We start from the raw sequence: 21994 nt of genomic DNA, 5'->3' as shown, positions 1-21994 counted from the left end.
CAGATTATGAAAATGTTTGATGAACACGTATGGAGCATAGAAATTAGGATTGTTTCATCTGTCCTACTTCCGTAGTAGTACTTCTAAGAGGACCTCTCGAAGCATGTGGAAGTTGTATGTCCTGCACATAGCCCAGCAAAAAAAGTTGGACTATTAGGGCCTGGTTGGGAAAGGTGTTTATTCCTTTATTTTTAAATTTTGTATTTTTATTTCTTTTTATTAGGGGTTGACAAAGTACAACCTCTAGGCCTATATGGCCCACAAGCCACAACTGATTTTCACATTTTTAAGTGGGTTAAAAACAGTCAAGAGAAGGATAATTTTGTGACACATGAACGTTTTTTGAAATTTAAATGTCAGTGTCCGTAAAGAAAGCTTTATTAGAATATAATTAGACCCATTTGTTCACATGTTGGCATGGTTGCTTTCTAGCTACAACTGCAGAGTGGAGTAATTGCAATAGAGATTGTGTGGTCCATAAAGCCTAAAAATATTTACCATCTGGCCCTTTTACAGAAAAGTTTGCCAACAGTTTCCCTATTTTACTCACATAAAAGTAGTTATTTATAGCAAACAGGTTTTTAAAAAAATACCATGCTTTTGTTTATAAATGTAACGTCAGAGTAAGTACCCTAGTGACTCTTTTAGTTGTAGCATTCTTTTGATTTTGCTATAATCTCATTTTTCTCTTCTACTTTAAATGCTCTGGGGATAAAAATTTAATTTTTTTACATTCTGTTCTTGAGCTGATCTGTATTAGTCTGAGTTCTGTAGAAAAATAGAGCCAATTATATATGTGTGTGTATATATAGATACAGCTCTAGATATATAGGCATATGTTCTTTATACATATGGAGATAGCTTTATTTGTATACAGGTATATGATTTGTGTGTGTGTGTGTGTATACATATATATGTGTATGTTTGTTATAAGGGATTGCCTCATGAGGTTATGAAAGGTGGGAAGTCCAAGATCTGACAAGCTGGCAAGCTCTGACAGTCCAGGAGAATGAATGTTATAGTCTGGTCTGAGTCTGAAGGCGTTGTCTCAGTTTAAAGATAGGCAAAGAAGGCGAATTCTCCCTTACTTATTAGAATCCCTTATTAGAATCATGGGAACTTTCTAAGTTGGTTCAGTTAAAATTGTCATTTGTCCAGCACTGAGTTGAAGTTGGATTGAATGGAATGATAGTTTCTCTATTTGTAGAGGATAACTTGTATTTTCCTCTGGTTTAATTAAATGCTGTTTGTTAAGTATGTACGTCAAAGGGTGTATTTGTACGTTTCATTTTCTTGTGTCATTTCCATTTCGAGCAGGGGTTCTAATACACAAGCTTAGTCATTTTGACATACTGTTAAATTGCTGGAGTGGATAGTCTGCAGCAATTCCCAAAGCAGTTTGCAAAAGCCAAGTTGATTGGCATGACATTTTGTCAACAAGCCTCTTATATTAGAGTGTGTCAGCGAACAGATGGAGTGAAAAGGAAGTGGATTTGTTTGTAGTGTGAGCTTCTTACTTACCCTTCATGTGACCCTAGAGAAATCCCCTGATCTCATCTATCCTGCTGTTTTAATACCCCCAGCAACTAGAGGCAGGTGGGAAGATTACATAAAATAAGGATGTGTGTGAATTGCACTGGCATAAAAGTATGTATTCATACTTGGTTTATGTTAACTGGCAAGACATGCTCCTCCTGGTAAATAATTTTTTTATGACTAATTTTATCAGTATCGAATGATGTTTCTGTGGTATAAGTGATTTAGTCCGCTTCTCAAGGAAATAATGGAAGTATCACTTGACCTTCAATTTCACTCTGTTGTTCCTGAAGTTAATTGATTCTGGAACAATGACTCCTTATTCACATAGTAGCTTGATTTCTACCTGAGTAACAAAACTTCACCAAATTAGAGTAGATAGTGGGGCCAAAGGAATGTTTAAATTGTAAACCATGTAAAGAAGTTTAGTACGTCCCCCTGAGGCCCTAGTTCAGGCGTTCTTTCCAGCTTAGTGTTTCATTGCCCAGGGGCATCGTGGTGGCTGTCCTTGCTGTTGAATCTTAGGTGATTATGAACCTTACATATTAGCAACTGGATTTGGTTCAGTGACATATATTTATCAAAAACACTAAAACAAATTTTGGCCTATGTAACACATTTTGGAGCAAATGTATAGATGGACTATCCAAGTTGAGTTTTGGGTTGTTTTTTTTTTTTCCATCCTAAAAATATCCTTCTATGACTCATTTTCTGGTTTGGGTAAGTGGCTCTAATATCTATATTTCTACCTTTTAATGAACATACTTATATATAAGCCCTTTCACCTGTTGCCTCTAGATTTAGAGTTCTGAATTTCTAGCAAAGGCCTTTTTCTCCCTTTACTATTGTGTTCCTTTTCTCTGGGCCTGTTCAATCCTTTTTAAATTATTGATGGTTTTCAGCCCGAAATTTCCATTAAGTTTTTGCTTCCCTCCTCCCTATAAGATTATTGTATGTAAATATTTTCTTTGCTTTTACATATCCCCTCTAAGAAGACAAATAGGAATGATTTAAAATTAGCACATTATCATCATACATAGATGCTCCTTGATTTGCTCTCAAATATGTTCAATACTCCTATGCTGATTTAGGTTCTTCAATCATTAATTTGCTCTTAAGGAAATTAATTGCGGCATGTTATGACTGAGATTTAATTTGATGAGATTTTAATTTAGAAATTTTACTAAATGTGAATTATCTGAGAAATTTTAACTGAGAACAGTTGTATTCAGCTAGACAATCATCATTGCTTATATTGTGGTCTTAGGGATGAGTTTAGACCCAGGCTTGTTGGGAGATACAAATAGGTGGCGGGTACATGCAGCAGCCGCCATAAGGTGTGACCTGAGCAGACCATGGAAACAGTGAAACAGAACATAAAGTACCTGGTGTGTAACTTCTTATCACACTTTCAAAGAAATTTTCCTAGGTCACACTCAGATAAGAGTGAAGTTATTCTGGAATGTTAGCTGGCAGGAAAAGCATGTATGTGTTGTGAAAGCTGAGTTCAATTTTGCCAGAAGCCAACAGAGGATTTATAACCAGTTGGGGTTTTCATTTAAAAAGCTGAGGTTTTTTTTTTTCTGCTTTTATGTGATGGTTTGTGCATACTTCGGTACCTTGTTTCCTTTTAGTATTTTCCTAGCCTGTGGCTAAGTAGTTAAAATAGATATATAACATTGACTTTTTCTATTATGTGGAAGGTGTTCAGATAATTAACAAAGGAAATCAGTAACGCACAACTCAGTTTAAGTGTCATTTTTTCTTTATGGTATGTTGTGCAGAAGAAAGAGAGCTAGCCTAAGAGCATTGGACTTCTGGGTGCTGTCCAGACTCCCCCGCCCCCCAGAGCCCCCTGGAAGCCCACCTGCCTAGTCCAGTGAATAAAAAAAGTGCACGTCTCACTTCTTTTCAGTGTCCTTCAGGGATGTGCCATTATTATTATTTTCTTGACACATTCTGTGAATTGCTAGGTCAGGCAACAATATTGAAACATAAATATCAAAATACAATCTAAAATAGAGAGAGATGTACTGCTGGCAAATGTGATTCATCCATCAAAATTTCCTTTTGAATTCCATTCCTTTACAATAGATTGAGTTGACTGTGGAAGCTCTCCAGCTAAACTTGAAGGTGGCTTTCTTATCAAACTTACTTATTTTTTCATTTTCTTTTCAAAATGTCACCTATCTTGAGTTATTTCTTAGGAGGAAAACACCCATGCACATACAGATTTTTTTTTCCAGCATCTGTTTCTTGTTGATATTACAATAATATGAAAGAACAGTTGATTCATTTGATTACTCTATCAATCATGATAATTGCTGGGATATTTACAATTGCAATTCTGTACTTCTTAACATATTATTTTACAAACTTAAATTGAAAAACATGAAGAGGTCCCTGGTATTGAAATAGGAAACCCTTGCTGTAAATGCTTATGGTAGTGGCACTTGAATTGTGTCATATCAAAACTGAAGCGGCATCTTGTACTGGAGTGAGCCAGCTGACCTAATTCTAGCCCGATGTCTACAAATAATTTGTTCCACAACTGGATAAGCAGCATAACCTCTTTGGACATCATCTGCAAACTGAAGGTTTGGAGCTGAATATCAAAAGTTTCTTACCGATGCATAATCCATGAGAGTGAGAAGGCATTCTCTTCTATTCACAAGCTTGATAACACACTTTTAATCTTTGGTCATTCAGTTAGAGAGCTGAGAACACAGAAGGATAGGACAGACCTCCTTGAGGTCTTATGGTCCAGTGGAAGGAGACAGGCCCAGTGATGAGATTTTTTTTTTTTTTTTAAATGCCAATGTTGGCATAGTACTTAGAAATGTCATAAAATTTACTAGTTTATATGCCCCATTTCAAACTCAATCTAAGGAGGAATGTTTGTTCTAGAGTTAATGATATTTGCTTTTTGTTTTGTTTTAGGAGCATATTAATGACAAGTGCCATAGACTGAAAAACCAAACATGAGGGTAGCAGGTAAGATATTTAATTTAGTAGAAGTAATTGTACTTTTTGTGTAACCTGTTTGTTAAAGAATGACTGAAGGAGATGTTAAATAATCTTTCTCCATATTGAGAAAGTTAAACTGAAATATAATAAACTAAATCATCCAGCCCTTCATTTTTAGGTAGTTGGCAAATCACAAATTGGACATTTAGTCAATACTACTTAAGTGTTTTGTTGTTGTTGTTCAAGTCTTTTGTTGAAATTACACGTTGAGCATCTTAAATCTGAAAATCTGAAATGCTCCTAAATCCAAAACTTTATGAGCAGCAAAACATGATGCTCAAAGGAAATGCTCGTTTGAGTATTTAGGGTTTCAGATTTTCAGATTTGGGATGTTCAACTGGTAAGTTTGATGCAAATATTCTGAAATCTGAAAAAAAAAAATCCATATGCTATATATAACGCCTGTATAAAGAATGGTTTGACAACCTAGGGAAACTGATTTTTGTTTTTGCTATGTTCTAGCTTCTTGAGAAAAATAAGTTATAAAGTTTTAAAGTTTAATTGTCCCTCATGTATGTACTTAAGATGTGTGTGAAGGATTCGATAAAATACATGTTTTTGCTCAGTATTTGTTCAAGTTTAATCTGCATAGGTGAAATTATGTGTAAGAACTTTAATCTGTTTATTAAGCAGCATATTGAGAAAATTGAAAAACACCATTAGATGTTCATGTATTAAGGTAGTTATATTTAAATATTCTAAAAAGATACATTTATAAATAACTGGAGGGGCTGATGACCTCTTCCTGTGTGTGTAGTAAAAATAAGTCTGTTTTTCACCACCCTTCCCATCAACCAAAGCCCTAGAAGAAATGCATACTTTACATGGAAATTTCTACTAAGCTTGTGCCCAACATAGGTAACTTGTAATTTCTCAAAATCAAGATAATTAATTTTTTTCTTAGTTATCATCTCACCAGCAAACCAATTATTTTCCTAAAGGAGCATCTCTTAGAAATGCCTAAAGTCAAGCTGGGTGAACAAACCAGTCTTCATACTGTGGTCATAATTGTGTAGAATCAGGTGCAATTGATTAAACATCATGATTATTAAACATAACTGAGGGCTGTTACAAATGCTTTTGTAGAAACTTGAAAAACTGAATCTCTTGTGAAATTATAAAGCATTTTTTAAAATGTAACTGTACAATTGTTGAAGAAAAATATTCTCAGAAACGAAGAGCTTGTTTGTGGTTTAAATGTGTTGCAATGTCTTTTTATGTCGTGTATGTGTGTGGGGGGGGGTTGTTGTTTGAGTACAGCAGGACTTACTGTTTATGATTTCATGTCTCCAGATGATTTTTAAAGTACATTAAGCATGGCAATTTGAAATAAAGTAACTGTTTCTCACATAATTTTAAATTCATGTTATTTGAAATTAAGTTTGTCATTTAGTCCGTTTCTCTGATTCTGACAATTCCCGAGTTAATTGATGAGTAATTATTCACTGAGTGCTTATTTTGTGTTTGGCACTGTTCCTAGTATAGGTCTTGAGGGAACTGCCTTGAATGAATGAATAAGGATAATTAGATATTAGTTTATTGCTTTTAACTAATTAATCTCTTCTAATTTTTTTTTTTTTTTAAATCTGATTGCTTTTAAATATCTTCATAGCCATTCTTCTTACAGTGAGGCATGAATGTCTGCAGTTTGTACTTTTTGGCCTGTGAAAAACTGGAACACACTCAGAATAGTGCCGTCTGTAACTAGGAGGAAGAGGGAATCTTATGGAAAACTAAGAATGGGAATTGTGGTTGGTATGGTTAGGCTCCATCAAGTCCAGAATGGGGTGCTGGTTCTGGACTCAGGCCAGCTTTGGGGGCCATCTCTATAACAGAAGTTCCAGAACTCTAACCCCATGGAGACTCTGCTAGTTTCTCCACCTCTAACTTTTGTCTCCCTTATAGCTTTTCTTTCCTCCTAGTTCCTCTGATGGTTCAGTATAAGTGAATAGGTCTTGGTTTAAGACTTAGTGTTGCTGCTGACTAGTTATGTGACCTTAGGCAAATGATGTAAAATTTTAGCCCTGTTTTCCTTATTTGTGAAAGGAAAATAATGCCTTGAAACGCTATGTAAATGAGATTATACTTATAAAGCAATTAGTTCTACAGAAGACAATAAACGGTGTATGTGAGTATTTTATATATATATATAAAAAATGTTCGTATATAGCTTTTTTAAAACTTTTAGGCTCAAGGGTACATGTACAGGTTTGTTATCTAGCTAAAATAAATTGAGTGTCACAGGGATTTGGTGTACAGATTATTTCATCATCCAGGTAGTAAGCATAGTACCTGATAGGTAGTTTTTTGATCTTATCCTCTTCCCACCCTTCACCCTCAAGTAGTCCCCAGAGTCTATTGTTCCCTTCTTTATGTTTATATGTTCCTTTCTCAGTGTTTAGCTTTTGCTTATAAATGAGAACATGCGCTATTTGGTTTTCTGTTCCTGTGTTAGTTTGTTTAGTGTAATGACCTCCAGCTTCATCCATGCTGCTGTATATAGCTTTTTTTCATGTAAGCTTACATTTAGCTTGGTGTAGAATTTAGAATGTTTGTGTTATCTTGGTACTTTAATTTTTCAGTTTTGAACAATGAAGTGATCATATGATTGTTTTATGGAACAGGGAAAAGTTATCTCTGGTTGCATGTGCCTATGATTGCTAGAAAATAAGATGTTAAGACTGTCATGTGACATGTAATTTTTGAGCTCTTGGTCTTAGTCTTAAATGATCAAGAAGGACTATGCCACCTGTTACCATTTATCTACTAGCAAACAGTTGTTGATAGCGTTACTGTATACAGTGCACTCTGCTAGATCCTGGGGAGAAGAGTTCAAAGCCTAACAGAATTTTGCTCTCTTATACACTAAAAATATAGGCAACTTGTAAGTTGCTCTTGAAAATAGGAAGCAGATTTTGGAGGGGACAAGGTAGGAAATGGAAAAGGGAGGCAGGGATTGACTAGTATTATAGTTAGACTTCCTCATTGCTCTTTCATTTCTACATTAATAGTGCCGCTTTTGGATTTTTTAAGACTTTATTATTTTTAGAGCAGTTTTAGGTTCACAGCTAATTTGAGAGGAAGACGCAGAGATTTTCTACATGCTCCCTGCCCCACTCCCCACATAGTCATCAGTAGAGTGTTTCTAAACAGAAATGAGTAGGCTGTGAGAAGCGGTGGCTTTCTGAGCATCATAACTTCATTGAAGAGTCTGCCCACTTGGAGCTTTCCGTGTAACCGTGTTATGAAGCATATGTAATAGGTACCAAATTATATCCTGCAGGAATGGAGAAGGCCTGTCTTAAGGTACTAAAGTGTTAAGTATGAAGAGGAAGGCTTTGTTGATCACCATACCAGGAGGGCCTACGTAGCTCCAGGAAATGTGTTGGTTAGTGATAGGACAATAAATCTGTAACATGTCACTCGAGAATTCCTTGCTTAGTGGACATTGTGGCCTTAGCATCCCCAGAAGGTCCACTGTTTTTGAAAAATCCTATATAGTATTGCTCCTTATTTTTGTGAAGGATAAGGAATCTGCCATTCAACAAACTTGGTGGTGGTCCATTAGTCATGACACGTTTTTGTTGTCAGCAACTGGTAGGTAATTTTTTTGCATGTAAAACTAGGCAGATGGTTCAAGCAGTCCTTTGTCTAGATAGCTAGAAAATCTGAGAAATCTTTAGTCAGGAAAATTCTTTATCTTGATGAATTGTTTGTATAATTTTTGTGTATCTCATGTAAAATTAAGATCTAATAGATACAAAGTAGAAATTTATTAACCTTAAAAAAATTTATAAACATTTTTCATAGAAATGCAGAATAAAAGTTCTGTGGACTTACAAAGTTATGCTGAAATATTTCTGCCTTTTAGGTGCTGCAAAATTGGTGGTAGCTGTGGCAGTGTTTTTACTGACATTTTATGTTATTTCTCAAGTATTTGAAATAAAAATGGATGCAAGTTTAGGAAATCTATTTGGTAAGTTTTATTTGGTTGCTTTCTTAAATCTTATTTTTGATGTGGCCTAAAGTTTTATCAGTTATCAGCACTGAGTCACTCAGTGCTAGAAAAGGAAATGTAATTGTTACATATCCATAAATGTGATTTGTTAGAATATTTTACAGTATATAATAAGATATCTTGGAATTAATTTAGTATAAAACATGAATCTTCTTTCTATTCAACATTTTGAATGTATGTAATGAGTCTATTTTACACATTTTTAGGGGCATTAATCATGGCATTCTAAGTACACATTCTAAAACATAAAATACCTCCAGGCTTAAATTGTTTTCCTGTTTGAGTTGGCTGCTAGAAAACTTGAAGCCAAATCTAGCCCTCAGCTAACCATATGATTAGGAGTCACAGTAATGCATTTTAGATACCAGCCATAGAAATCCATCTTACAGCTGGCTGTGGTGGCTTGCACCTGTAATTCCAGCTATTCGGGAGGCTAAGGTGGGAGGATCACTTGAGCCCAGGGGTTCCAGGCTGCAGTGAGCTATGATCATGCCACACTGCAATCCAGCCTGGGTGACAGAGTAAAACCTCATCTCTTAAAAAAAAAAAAGAAAGAAATCCGTGGTGCTTTCTTACCCTTATTTTCCCTCTGTGGCATTTTTTTTCTAACCCACTCATTTAATGTTGCCATACTATAAATGTACCGTTATAAGGTACCTTAACCCAGTTTTTTAACAGAATCCTTACATTCATAAAATAACATTTGAAATGTTTTCAGATGAACCAGTTATACATAGTGCTATTGTAGAAGATTGTGTGTATCTTATTAAATCTCAAATAATTGCCAAGTATGCATTTCTTTTCTATAAATATACCATTATGAAACTGAACAATAGAATTTAATTTTGACATATTAAAGTGGAAAACAATTATTTAACCAAGGCGCTACATAAGATTACAGTCATGCGTCACCTAATATGGGGATACATTCTGAAAAATGCATCATTAGGTGATTTTTGTCACTGTGAGAACATCATAGAGTATACTTACACAAATCTAGATGGTATAGACTACCGCACACCTTGGCTACATTGTATAACCTGTTCCTCGTAGGCTACAAACCTGTACAGCATGTTACTGTATGGAATTCTGTAGGCAGTTGAACACAATGGTAAGTATGTATCTGAACTTGGAAAAGGTACAGTAAAAAGGCAGTACTATAATCTGATGGCACTACCACTCTTTGTATGGTCTGTCGTTGACTGAAATGTCATTAGGCAGCACCTGACTATAATTCTGAATCTCTTCTGGAAACTGTTTTTGTAGACTTTTATTATTGAAGCTAGAGAAACCATGAGATTCTTCATAGATCCTTGTACCTACATTGAGTAAACTATGACTAAATTGTTGCTTATAATATTAAATAATTAAGCATGAAAAGTGAGACTGTAAACCCTAGAAACCATATTTTGATCTAGTAGGCAGAAGTCAAATGAAAGAACTGAGATCTCTGGACTACTGATTTTTGCTTTCCATAAATTCATATTTGAAAAGAAAAATCCCCAAGACTTAATTCAGTTTCCGTATTAGGTTCTCATGCTTCTGTGAAGAAATACGCCAGACTAGGTTATTTATAAAGGAAAGAGGTTTAATTGTCTGACAGTTCTGCAGGGCTGGGGAGGCCTCAGGAAACTTACAATCATGGCAGAAGGGTAGCAAACATGTTGTTATTGGTGGCGGAAAGGAGAAGTGCAGAGTGAAGCAAGGGGAAAGTCCCTTATAAAACCATCAGATCCTGTGAGAACTCACTATTGTGAGAATAGCATGGAGGTAATTTCCCCCAGGATTCAATTATCTCCCACCAGGTCCCTCCCATGACACATAGGGATTATGGGAACTACATTTCAAGATGAGATTTGGTGGGGACACACCCAAACCATATCACTCCCTTTCACATTTAGTCTCAAGACTGTTATTCCAGTTTTTCTCAAACTTTAATTCCACAAGAATCTCCAGAGAATCTTGGTAAATGCAGGTTTCTGAGTTGGTGTCTGGAGTGGGGCCTGAGATTCTGCACTTCTGACAGCTCCAACGTGATGTTGAGATCCCTATCCATGGATTGCATACTGAGTATCAAGGCTTTGGCCAATTCTGATATGTAGTCTTCAGTTTTGGCATAAACCTTTTCAGGTGACTTTTCTTACAGAACTCCTTAAAAGTACTCTCTTGTGCAGGTTGAACATCCCTAATCAGAAAATTCAAAATCTGAAATGCTCTAGAATCTGAAACTTTTTGAACATCAACATGACACTCAAAAGAAAATGCTCTTTGGAGCAGTTTAGATTTCAGATTTTCGGATTAGAGATGCTCAACTGGTAAGTATGATGCAAATATTCTAAAATCTGAAAAAATCCCATATCCAAAATACTTCTGGTCCTAAGCATTTTGGATAAGGGATACTTAACCTATATTGCACTGAATTCTGCCTTTTGTACTCCCAAGTAATTTCAGTTCACTGATCTTGTCTCTGCCAGCTAGAGCCCCTTCTTCATCAGTGATCCCTCAGTTACATCGTAGTCATTGTCTGCCAGACCTTCCTTTACAAGTTTTCATCCTTTCCAGTAATGGAATCCTCCCTTTCAGCCATTTCTCTTGATAAACTGGTTATTTTCCTCCTAAACTTGTTTGTTTTTCAGCACACATCCTAAAATGAAGCATCCAGGTTCCAGCGTAAAAGTAGTTATTGCAAAGTATAGTGAGATATTACTTTACTTGTTCTGGTCTGTGTACTTGTATTACTACATAGTGGCCAGCCTGGTGGCCTTTGAGAGCACATCTGGTTTCAATTGAGTGATGGTGTGGAAACCATATCGAAGGCACAGAGGACTTGTTCCATGTGGCTTTGGAAGCAGTGTGGATAGTTAATTCTTCTAAGACATGTTGATGGTAAGAGAAGAAGCTTATGAGATGGTAGTCTGACTCAAAAGCAGGTTGCACGTATTTTTCTTTTTTAGAGTAATAGGCTTTCACTTGTCTATAGGCCTTGGGTGAAAGTTCAGTGAAGGACAAATGAACACCAAGAGACTGAACCAGCAAGGAAAGGAGGATGTTTGGGAGAAGGGAGGCAGTGGGACCATTGGAACAAATAGAAGTTACATGGGAAAAGACCCCCTGTTTTTAGAAGATTGAAGAGAAGGCTGGGTGAAGCTACAGTGTGGTATATTCACTGTGCACATGCAGCTGGTGGTTCCTCTCCGGTGATACCAGTCATGTCTGTCCTCATCCTTTGTCCCCCATCTTTGGCCCCGTTTGGATCTTCATCTCTAATCTGGACTGTTTTTATGAACATCATAATGATGTTCCTATGTCTTTTCTCATCTCTGATATCTGCCTATCTCGCCACTTTCAGAGCCATTTTCCTAAAACTCAGCAATCTTTAGTATTTCCAGTTACTAGAGGATAAAGTCCAAACTCCTTACTTAGGGTGGCAACCAAATCCCCCAGCCTGCCTTTCTCAGCTGTTCTTCACCCCTCCTTCCTGCGTGGGTCACACTGTTGTGCCAGTCTGCATACAGCTTCAAATCCCCTCCTGTCCTTTCTACCCTGGCCTTTGCTCGTCCTGGTTCCTCACCCTGCACATCTTTCTCATTTTTTAGAACTTTGCATTAATTCCCCTTCTTTGGAATAAATTGTGTTTGAACCTCCCTCTTTAAGAATATATTGCTCCTTTTTTCTGAACATTTTTTCTAATTGCATAGTAGTTATATTTCAGTTTGGCACTGATTTTAATCTGCCTTGCATTATATAATTTTTTTTTTTTCTTTTTTTCCTCTTTTTCCTGTGCCTGTCTCCCTTCACCCAAGAGTGAGTCTTAAAGGCGATCTTTTGGTGCTTCACCCGGCATCTAGCACTGGATGCTGCAGATGGTAAATGCTGATTGAGTGAAAATAAATGTAGGTAACAGAGAATTAGGATTTCTACATGGAAAGGAATATTTCCAAAGTGGGATTCACATAAAGCTGTATTAGTTGGAAAATCACTGGTGGTCACCTGTGAACAGACGTTGAGCTACTTTAATCTCCTACTTTTTATTTTTTGATTTTTCCTGATGTTGAGAACCTGCAAGTGTTTTTGTGTGCATTTTAACTATTTGATTTAGACATTATTAGGGCAGATGGTTATTTTCATTTCAAAACTGAAGTGTAGTACTTTGTAACCTTACTAGTTGCCAATCTATTGAATTAGCCAAAATTTAACTGTGTGGTTTTATTTTAATTCTCATTTCAGACTATCTTAGGGATGATGGATATATGGTTATCTGTGTCATTTGTGTAGCATCTTAGTATATGAAAGGGTAACATGTTTAATCCAGTAGGAGGATTCTTGCTATAATCATTATCTTAAGGACCCATAAGATTAAAAACAGTTCTTTTGGTGATTAGTTTTCCATTTGATAACTTACTTGACAGTTCTATAAATTATGTAGATTTATGTTTATTGTATATATTATTTTAGAAAAATAAAACACATTTGTAGAAAGGAAGAATGACAGTTTTTCCCACAATTAGTAGTTGAAATTACTAGTGTCGATTATGAATTTTAAAAACAATTTTTTGTGAACCTTTATTTTAAGATAATTGTATTATCTTTTACAAATCCATTTGAATATACAGAGAGATGGTGCATACCGTTTACTCGTTTTCTCCCATTGGTAATATCTTACAAAACTATAATATACTGTCACAATCAGGACATCAACACGGATACAATTCACCAATCTTATTCAGATTGTGGGTTAATGTAGTGTTTGTTTTCAGTATGAATACTTAGCTAGTAAATGAACTGAATACAGTCCAAATTATTTTTGTCTATATTGCTGCAGTAAGTACTTAATGTTCTTTTTTTTTCTTTTTTTTTTTGAGATGGAGTCTCACTCTGTTGCCCAGGCTGGAGTGCAGTGGCGCAATCTCTGCTCACTGCAAGCTTCTCCTCCCGGGTTCATGCCATTCTTCTGCCTCAGCCTCCTGGGTAGCTGGGACTGCAGGCACCCGCCACCACGCCCGGCTAATTTGTTTTTGTATTTTTAGTAGAGATGGGGTTTCACTGTGTTAGCCAGGATGGTCTCGATCGCCTGAGCTCATGATCCGCCCTCCTCGGCCTCCCAGCGTGCTGGGATTACAGGCGTGAGCCACCATGCCTGGCCATAAGTACTTAATGTTCTATTGAATTTATTTTCACCTTTTCAGATTTAAACCATTGATATATAGTGTATACATAAATTACTTGAGACATTATTAAAAACTAAAGTACAAAATAGTTCTGATTCATTAGCCCGACTTACTGAAAGACATTCATTGATGAAATGCAATAACAAATGTTTATTATTGTTCCTTGCAGTTAAATGTATATGCAGAAAGAAATTAAGGATTAAAGCTATCAGTGTAGTTTGAGGGGAAAAAATTGTAGGATAGGAGGGATTTTGGTGTTTGTATGTTGTGCTTGTATTCTATACTTGGACAGCTGTTTATGAAAATTAATGTACCTGTTTGGCCACCGGATGCTAATATTTTCAGAATTGCAGACTTAGTACAGGGCTTTTGATTTTGATGTGTATTGGATAAAAATGAGCTTTCTTCTGGAAAGAAGTCTTTCACAGGAGTTTCTTCACCTTAAAGCATGTACTCTTCTTACTCTTACACAAATTAAATGGAGGTGATGTTATTTACTTAAAAGCGTGATGATTAAAAAACTGATTTTCTGAAATTGTATCCCAGTAAAGTTTTTTTTTTCCCCCAAACTGAGTGTAGATAAGGTTTGTTTTCTGCTTTGTTCTGGGCATTAAGCTTTTTCAATGTTTTATTACCTTTATGACTTTAATAGTGCATAATCTACTGAGTGTTCTATTGAGTTAATGAACTTTTATTTACTTGGTCATTTTCCTCTTTTTAAACATTTCAATACAGTCTTTTAACTTTCAGCTTACCAGTTTGAGTATTGGACCTACAGGAAATTCACAATTATCTAAAATAGTACAGAACTAAAACTGTGTGACTATTTATAGCAAGACAGCTGGTTAAGATTTATCACACTGCATACTTATTAGTCAAATCAGGAAATGGCTGTCCACGGTACTTTGATGATCTGAGTTATAATCTCTTGGGCTGGGATCAGATGTTAGTGCTTTTAAAAAGCCCTAACTATAATTATGATAGATGGTCAGGTTAAGAACTACTACATTCAAGATAAGATTTGACTTCATGGTTTCCTTGATCTGATAAGTTATAAATCTTTTAGTAGTGACCTTCCCCATCCCCCTCCCTGGCCCTCGCAATCTCCTGACCTCACCACTAAGATAGGTTCCTGTATATTCTCTGGGGCTTTTGCATATCTTCACAACACCATCCAGCAGCAACAACTTTTAAACACCATCGTATTCACCACATTTAAGTTCATAAACATTGAAAGGTAAGTTTGTAGAGTAACTTCCTGATTGAAATTTAAATTCATAGTAAATAAAATTCAAAATAAAATGGAAAGGGAAAAATAAAATGTTTCATCAGTAATAAAATACTACCCTCCATAATTATTTAATAGTTTATAATGAATGTACAGGGTGAAGTTACTTTCTCACTTTTTCTTAAGAAGTGATATTCATGTTTTATTGTATACTGAATGATTATTTGAACACTTATTTTTGTGTGCCTAAATATATTTTAAAAGTGGATACTTGCCAATAGGCTAATTCCTTCTAACAAAAGTAATTTTTTTTTTCAGCAAGATCAGCATTGGACACAGCTGCACGTTGTAAGTATTTCATCTCAATTTTTTATGTATGATTTATTCTGCCTTAGGAATATGAGAGCTTATATTCAAAGTGTCAGTATTTCAGTGTGAGGAAAAACTGATTTAGAAGTGGCTTTTTAAAGTTACAAGGATGCCATTTGATTGGACAGCCCAAATATTTTTGGTAATTATTCATGATGGATATTTTGTGTTTCTCAGCTCCATTATTATAAGTACAGAAATTGGTGTGAGGAGTAAGAGACAATACTGTACATGGGCAGGTAGCCAATGAAACATTAGGCTCTTTGTAATGATCCTAGAGGTGATGATTTTTTGTGCATATATGGACTAGAAGTGCAAAGTAACATTCAGAACCTCCCACATCCTGACATTTAAAAATAAACTCACAGTTAGATAAAATATATTTACCCTAATGAAGTTCGTATTACTTGACCCATTTACGCCCATTATTAGTTTGTTTCCTAGGAAGTTCTGGTGTCTGTTGTGGGCTTTTTTGTTGCTGTTTTTTTAAAAAAAAAAAAATTTGAGGTTCTTTGAAACCCTCAGGGGAAAAAATTAGCTTGTAATTTAATATATGTGTATTTTGATGTTTTACATAATGCCCTTTGTGGTTTGAGATTTGAAATAAAGTGTGAGAAAGTCTATTAATTTGTTTTCTTTAAAAAGAAATCATATTTTCTCCCCCAAAGCTACAAAGCCTCCCAGATATAAGTGTGGGATCTCAAAAGCTTGCCCTGAGAAACATTTTGCTTTTAAAATGGCAAGTGGAGCAGCCAACGTGGTGGGACCCAAAATCTGCCTGGAAGATAATGTGTAAGTATTTGGTGACTTGAGACTCTAAGGTGTGCTATTAAATTACAGCCAGTTGAACCTGAGTTTAATGGATATTTTGAAAATGTATTAGGCATACTTTATTAATGGAAAGTGATTTCAGTTTTTATTATACAGTTTTTTTCTCATGAATTCAAGGGGCCTTAAAGTTCTTAAATTTTAATAACAGTTATTTGGCTTGATAGAGATAAGAGATTTCCTCTGAGTGAATTCTCTAGATCTGCACTGTTCCATTTACTAGCAACAAAACACAGGTGGCTATTTAATTTTGATCCTTAAATATTAGGAAGAAAGTTAATTCACTTAACTAAAAAGTTCAGTTCCTTGATATCCATCACCACATTTCAGGTGTTCAGTGGCCACATGTGGCTCACGGTCACCAAATGGAACAACAGAGAGAGCATTTTCATCATGGCAAAAATCCTGTTTGCAACATTAGCCTGGACAATGAATGCATTCTCTTATAAACCAACATCTTTCATTTAAAATATTTGAGTGCTGCTTGTTGAAGTGTGAAATGGCCTCAATTCCATTGCAGTACAAACTGCTTGCCTCTAAGCTGAATGGTTTCCTATGTTGAAATGCTTTCTAAAGGATGGTTTTTAGGATTTTTAGTATCCTACCTCAGTGTCAGCTGCTCCTTGCAAGTTCCTGCTGCTGAAATTGCAAACCCTACTTTTAGTTGGTTGCTTTTAATATGCTATTGCCTAGAAAACTAGACATGGGAGCTTGTTTAAACTTAATATAAAATAATAAATTTGTCACTAATTATATAGAATAAAGAGATAATTTTATAGCAGAGAGGAGACCTAGGCAGCTTCTCCTGGCTGTTTATGTGCCTCTTCTTTTAATATAGAAGCTCTTAAATTTTTATCCTAGCCTCCTTTGCAGGTAGTTAGCTGTAAGAAGTTTATTGAGCCTCATGGGACAACAGTTTTCTTGTAAAATTAAGGGCTTGAGCTAGATGATCTTTTAAGGTCTGTACTGATTTCCTTTATTTTCCCGTATTCTAATGATGATTTATTGTTAATCCATATGTCTTCTGGTTTCTCATTAGAATAGTCCTGTTTTACTGACATGTAATAAGGCACTTACATTTTAGAAGTTTGTAGGTTTTTGAAAACATTCTCATTTCCACTTTTTATCTTGTTTGGTTAAATAGACCCCAAATTTGATTCTAAATAACAGAAACAAAGTTCTTTTAGAATACCTAACCCATAGATGACCTTGGACATCTATTCTGCCCCCTTGATGCATGTAAATTTTAGTTCAGAGAAGAAGAGATCAGACTATTTTCACTAGCAGGTTTTTAATTCACAGATTAAAACTGTAAACAACAAAACACACTCAGAAAAAAAGCTCAACTGTTTACTCACATGGCCTACAAGTTCCTATGTGTCCTGACCCTTATTCACTTCTCTCCAGATCTTCTTGATCTTGGGACCTTGGAGCATGCTTTTCTGTCTAGGATGGTCTTTCCTCACTCTTCACCTGGTTGTCTTCCTTCTTGTCCTTTGGTTCTCAGAGTACACTTCACTGTCTTAGAAACTATTCTCTATCCCTCAACCTAAAGTTGAACAGCTAAAGATCTAAGGTCGAAAAGAGAACAGTGTGTAGACAGTGGAGCTTGGTAAAATACATACTGGGCTTAGAGCCAGAGAATTTGTTTCTAGCATGGTGGGCATGTCATGTAGCATTTGTGTTTCAGTTTCTTTAACCATTAAATGAGGCAGGCCACCTATCCATCCTTATTTCAGGAACCATTCTGCCATTACCTTGAGAGATTAAATATTTGGTGGGATTTTATACCCAAGTCTCAGGTTAAAGTCCAAAGAAAGAGTCTTTAAGTTTTTTGAGAGTCATTTATTCACCTGTTCAGCAAGTATTTTTGAGCATAATCCCTCCTGTTATGGAACTTACAGTTTAGTAGGGGTGACAAATGTTTAACAAATATGTACTTATAAATTGTGACACCAGGCCAGTTGCGGTGGCTCACGCCTGTAATCCCAGCACTTTAGGAGGCCGAAGCGAGTGGATCACCTGAGGTCAGGAGTTTGAGACCAGCCTGGCCAACATGGTGAAACCCCATCTCTACTAAAATACAAAAATTAGCCAGGCATGGTGGCACATGCCTGTAATCCTAGCTACTCGGGAGGCTGAGGCACAAGAATCGCTTGAACCTGGGAGGTGGAGGTTGCAGTGCGCCAAGATCACACCACTGCACTCCAGCCTGGGCCACAGAGCGAGACATTTTTTTTTTTTTTTTTTTTTTGAGACAAACAAACAAATTGTGACTCCAGCCCTTCAGGGCAGCAGGGTGTGATGAGTACTGGCAAGAGTGGATGGAAAGAGGTGTCCACCTTTGGTCGAGGGTTATGGAACTGTTTCCAAGACAGTGATGTGTATTCTGAGATCTGAGGGATAGAAAGGAAGACCATCCTAGACAGGAGGAAAGAGCCTGCTTGAAGGCCCTAAGATTGGGCAGCTCTGGAGAGAAGTGAATTAGGGCCAGGCTGCATAGGAACTTGTAGGCCATGCAGGTAAAGGGTTGAGACTTTTTTTCTGAGTGCATTGAGAGCTTGTGGAAGGATTTCAAATTCTGGCATGTCGTGATTTTATTTATGTTGAGAAAAGTTATCTGGCTACTGTGTAAAATAATTAAGGAAGTGGAATAGAGAGGACAGTTGGAAGGCCATTGTCAGTTACTGCCACAGCTCTTTGATACTGCCTCCCTATTGCTAACAGACTTTATTGCTTATACATTCACTAAAATACATAAGTAGATAATAAAAATAACATAGGCAGATAATTTAATATTTTCAGAGCACCTGCTCTGAGGACATGTAACTCATTTTGGAGACTGCTATTCTTGTGTCTCAATGGGGGCAGTGTTGTTCTCCAGGGGACATTGTAATTTTGGGTTGTCATAGCTTTGGAGGTACTCCTTGTAGAGGCCAGAGATGCTGTTAAACATCTTTCAGTGCAGAGGTCAGCTGGTCCACAAGAATTAACAGGCTCCTAAAATGAGAGGCCGGGTTTGAGAAACTCTGATACAGACACATGATAATTATGATTAGGATGGTGGTCATAAGTAGATTAAGTCAAAATATATTATGGAGATTAAGATGTGTTTTAAATGTCTCAGTTAGAAATAGAAAATCGCAGGTGTGAACCTAAGGTGTCAGCAGAAACAGTAATTGCAGCTTTTTTTTTTACTTTACTTTTTTTCTTTTCTTTTTTACCTAGAGACAGGGTCTCATTCTGTTGCCCAGGCTGGAGTACAGTGATGCAATCTTAGGTCACTGCAACTTTGAATGCCCGGACTCAAGCGATCTTCCCACCTCCACCTTCTGAGTAGCCGGGACTAAGGTGCACACCACCACACGCAGCTAATTTTTCTATTTTTGTGGAAACGGGGTCCCATTCTGTTGCCCAAGCTTGTCTTGAACTCTTGGGTTCAAGCAATCTTCCCACGTCCACCTCCCAGAGTGCTGGGATACAGGTTTTTTCTTTCTCGTTAGAGCACCCATAGAACTGACTTATGTTTCAATTATAATTTTCATCTAAGGCATATATTCATTTGATTTCAATTTGTATGAATTTGATGTTAGGAATAATTCATTACTTTTGATTTTAATGGTAATGTTTGCTGCAGGAATATGAGATTATTTTGAGGGTTTTCTTTTTTTCTTAACAAGGAATCGATGTTTTTGGCTATGAGGGCAAAGAGGTAAAATCAAGATTATTATATAGGTACTTATATAATCATTTAAAATGTAACCATTGAAAAATGTAAAAACTGTTCTAAGCTCATGAGTCGTAAAACAAAACAAATAAAAAAACCAGTTGGCGGGATTTGGCTCGTGAGCTATAGTTTGCCAAGCCCTACTTTAAACTAACCATCTTAAGAGATAGTAACTACAACATGGAGTAGCTATTTGAAACAAAACCATACTTGAAGATATCAATTATTTCTACAGATATTATAATCATTTCCTTTAGAATTTTGCCTGGAGATGTGGGGAGGGGCACCTTATATTCATGAAGGATAAAAGAAAATATCTCAACTTGTGTTAGTAAGGGTGACTAACCTTTATACATTTTAAATCTCAGTGGATTTTTTTATTTGTTAGAGATTTTCTGTTTGAATTTCAGTTTTTAAAAATTGATAAGCTGCTGCCCTCTTGTGGGAAGCCTATGTCATTGTGCTTCTTTGTTACCTTTATTTCTTTGCTTTATGGTAGATTTCAGTCTGTAAAATGCAACATCATACTCCTAGATGATCTTTACTTGGAAAAGTCACTCTGGCACTTAACCTGTTAATCGCAGCAGTTACTTCTTAATGATAGAGTTTACTTATTGAATGTATTTCTGAAGGAAACAGAACAATGCATTTTGAAACTTCTCTTTGGTGCAGCTGAGCCAATAGTTAAGTAATGAAGCATAGAACTTTTTAAATGTATGTGCTCCGAACTAGTGCTTTTAAACAGCTTTGAGATATAATTCACATGCCGTCCATTTCACTGATTTATGTTATACACTCAGTGGCTTTGTATATTCACAGATATATGCAATCTCTGCCACAGTCAATTTTAGAACATTTTTATACCTCAGAAAGAAACTCTGTACCCCTTAGCTAATACCCTTCTATGCCTTTCTTGTCCTGCCCCACTTCTCCACCCTCAAACCCTAAGTTAACCATTAGTTTACTTTCTGTGTTTATAGATTTGCCTATTTTGGACAGTTCATATAAGTGGTATATAATATTTGGTCTTTTGTGATTGGCTTCTTACCGTAATGTTTTCAGTCTTCCTCCATGTTATATCATGTATCAGAACTTCATTCCTTTATATCTGAATGATATTCCATTGTATGGACATACCACATTTTGTTTACCCATTCATTAGTTGGTAGACATTTGAGTTGTTTCCACTTTTTAACTATAATGAATAACATTTACAGAAACATTTATGTACACATTTTATGTGGACATATGTTTTTATTTCTTTATACTCCCGGGGAGTGGATTTTGTTTCAGATGGTAACTCTGTTTAATTATTTGAGGAACTGCCAGATTGTTTCCCAAAGTGGCTGCATCTGTTTGCATTTCCACCAGCAGTGTATGAGGATTCCAATTTCTCCACATCCTTGCCAACACTTGTAATTATCTGACTTACTGATTATAGCCAGCCTAGTAGGTGTGAAGCGAAATCTCATTTGCATTTGCCTGATGATTAGTGATGTCTAGCGTCTTTTTGTGTGCTTATTGGCCATTTGTATGTCTTCTGTGGAGAAATGTCTATTCAAACCCTTTGCCCGTTGATAAATTGGGTTGCTTCTTTATAATTGAGTTGTAATTTCTCTTTTGATTAATGTTTGCATGATATATCTCTTTCTACCCTTTTACTTTCCACTGCCTATATGGTTATATTTAAAGTGAGTTTCTTGTAGACAGTGTGTAGTTGGTTCCTGTTTTAATTTACTGTGCCAATTTCTGTCTTAATTTGGTATGTTGAAACTATTTTCATTTATAATAATGATTAATATATGAGGGTTTCAGTCTATTTTATTATTTGTTTTTATTTTCTCTTTTTCCTGCCTTCCTGTGAGTTACATGAACATTTAAAAAAGTGTTTCTTTTGATTTATTTATAGTGTTTTTGAGTGTATCTCCGTATAGCTTCTTTAGTGCTTTCTCTCTTTACAGAAAAAGTTTGCAGACTCAAGTTCTAGACTTTAGGTCTTCAAGTGAGGGAGAAAATATTATGCAGATTAAATTGGAAAATATGTCATATCTATATCTGTTATATGGTGGATAGCACCAAAAATATAGGAAGTA

At 36.0% G+C, this 21994-nt stretch overlaps 1 protein-coding gene across 2 annotated transcripts in view; it reads left to right on the top strand.

Moving 5' to 3' along the window:
• FAM3C (FAM3 metabolism regulating signaling molecule C) overlaps positions 1-21994 on the top strand; it is a 47243-nt gene that overhangs the window by 8877 nt on the left and 16372 nt on the right. For both annotated transcript variants that reach the window (XM_007982729.3, XM_007982728.3), the window contains exons 2-5: positions 4477-4530; positions 8435-8539; positions 15296-15325; positions 16015-16138. In XM_007982729.3, coding sequence (XP_007980920.1) covers positions 4518-4530; positions 8435-8539; positions 15296-15325; positions 16015-16138 — 272 coding nt within the window. In that variant the 5' untranslated portion in view covers positions 4477-4517. The remainder of the gene's footprint in view (positions 1-4476; positions 4531-8434; positions 8540-15295; positions 15326-16014; positions 16139-21994) is intronic.

This window comes from Chlorocebus sabaeus, chromosome 21 (genome assembly GCF_047675955.1).
Source record: "Chlorocebus sabaeus isolate Y175 chromosome 21, mChlSab1.0.hap1, whole genome shotgun sequence".
NCBI lineage: Eukaryota > Metazoa > Chordata > Mammalia > Primates > Cercopithecidae > Chlorocebus > Chlorocebus sabaeus.
This window is presented reverse-complemented; position numbering and strand designations above follow the sequence as displayed.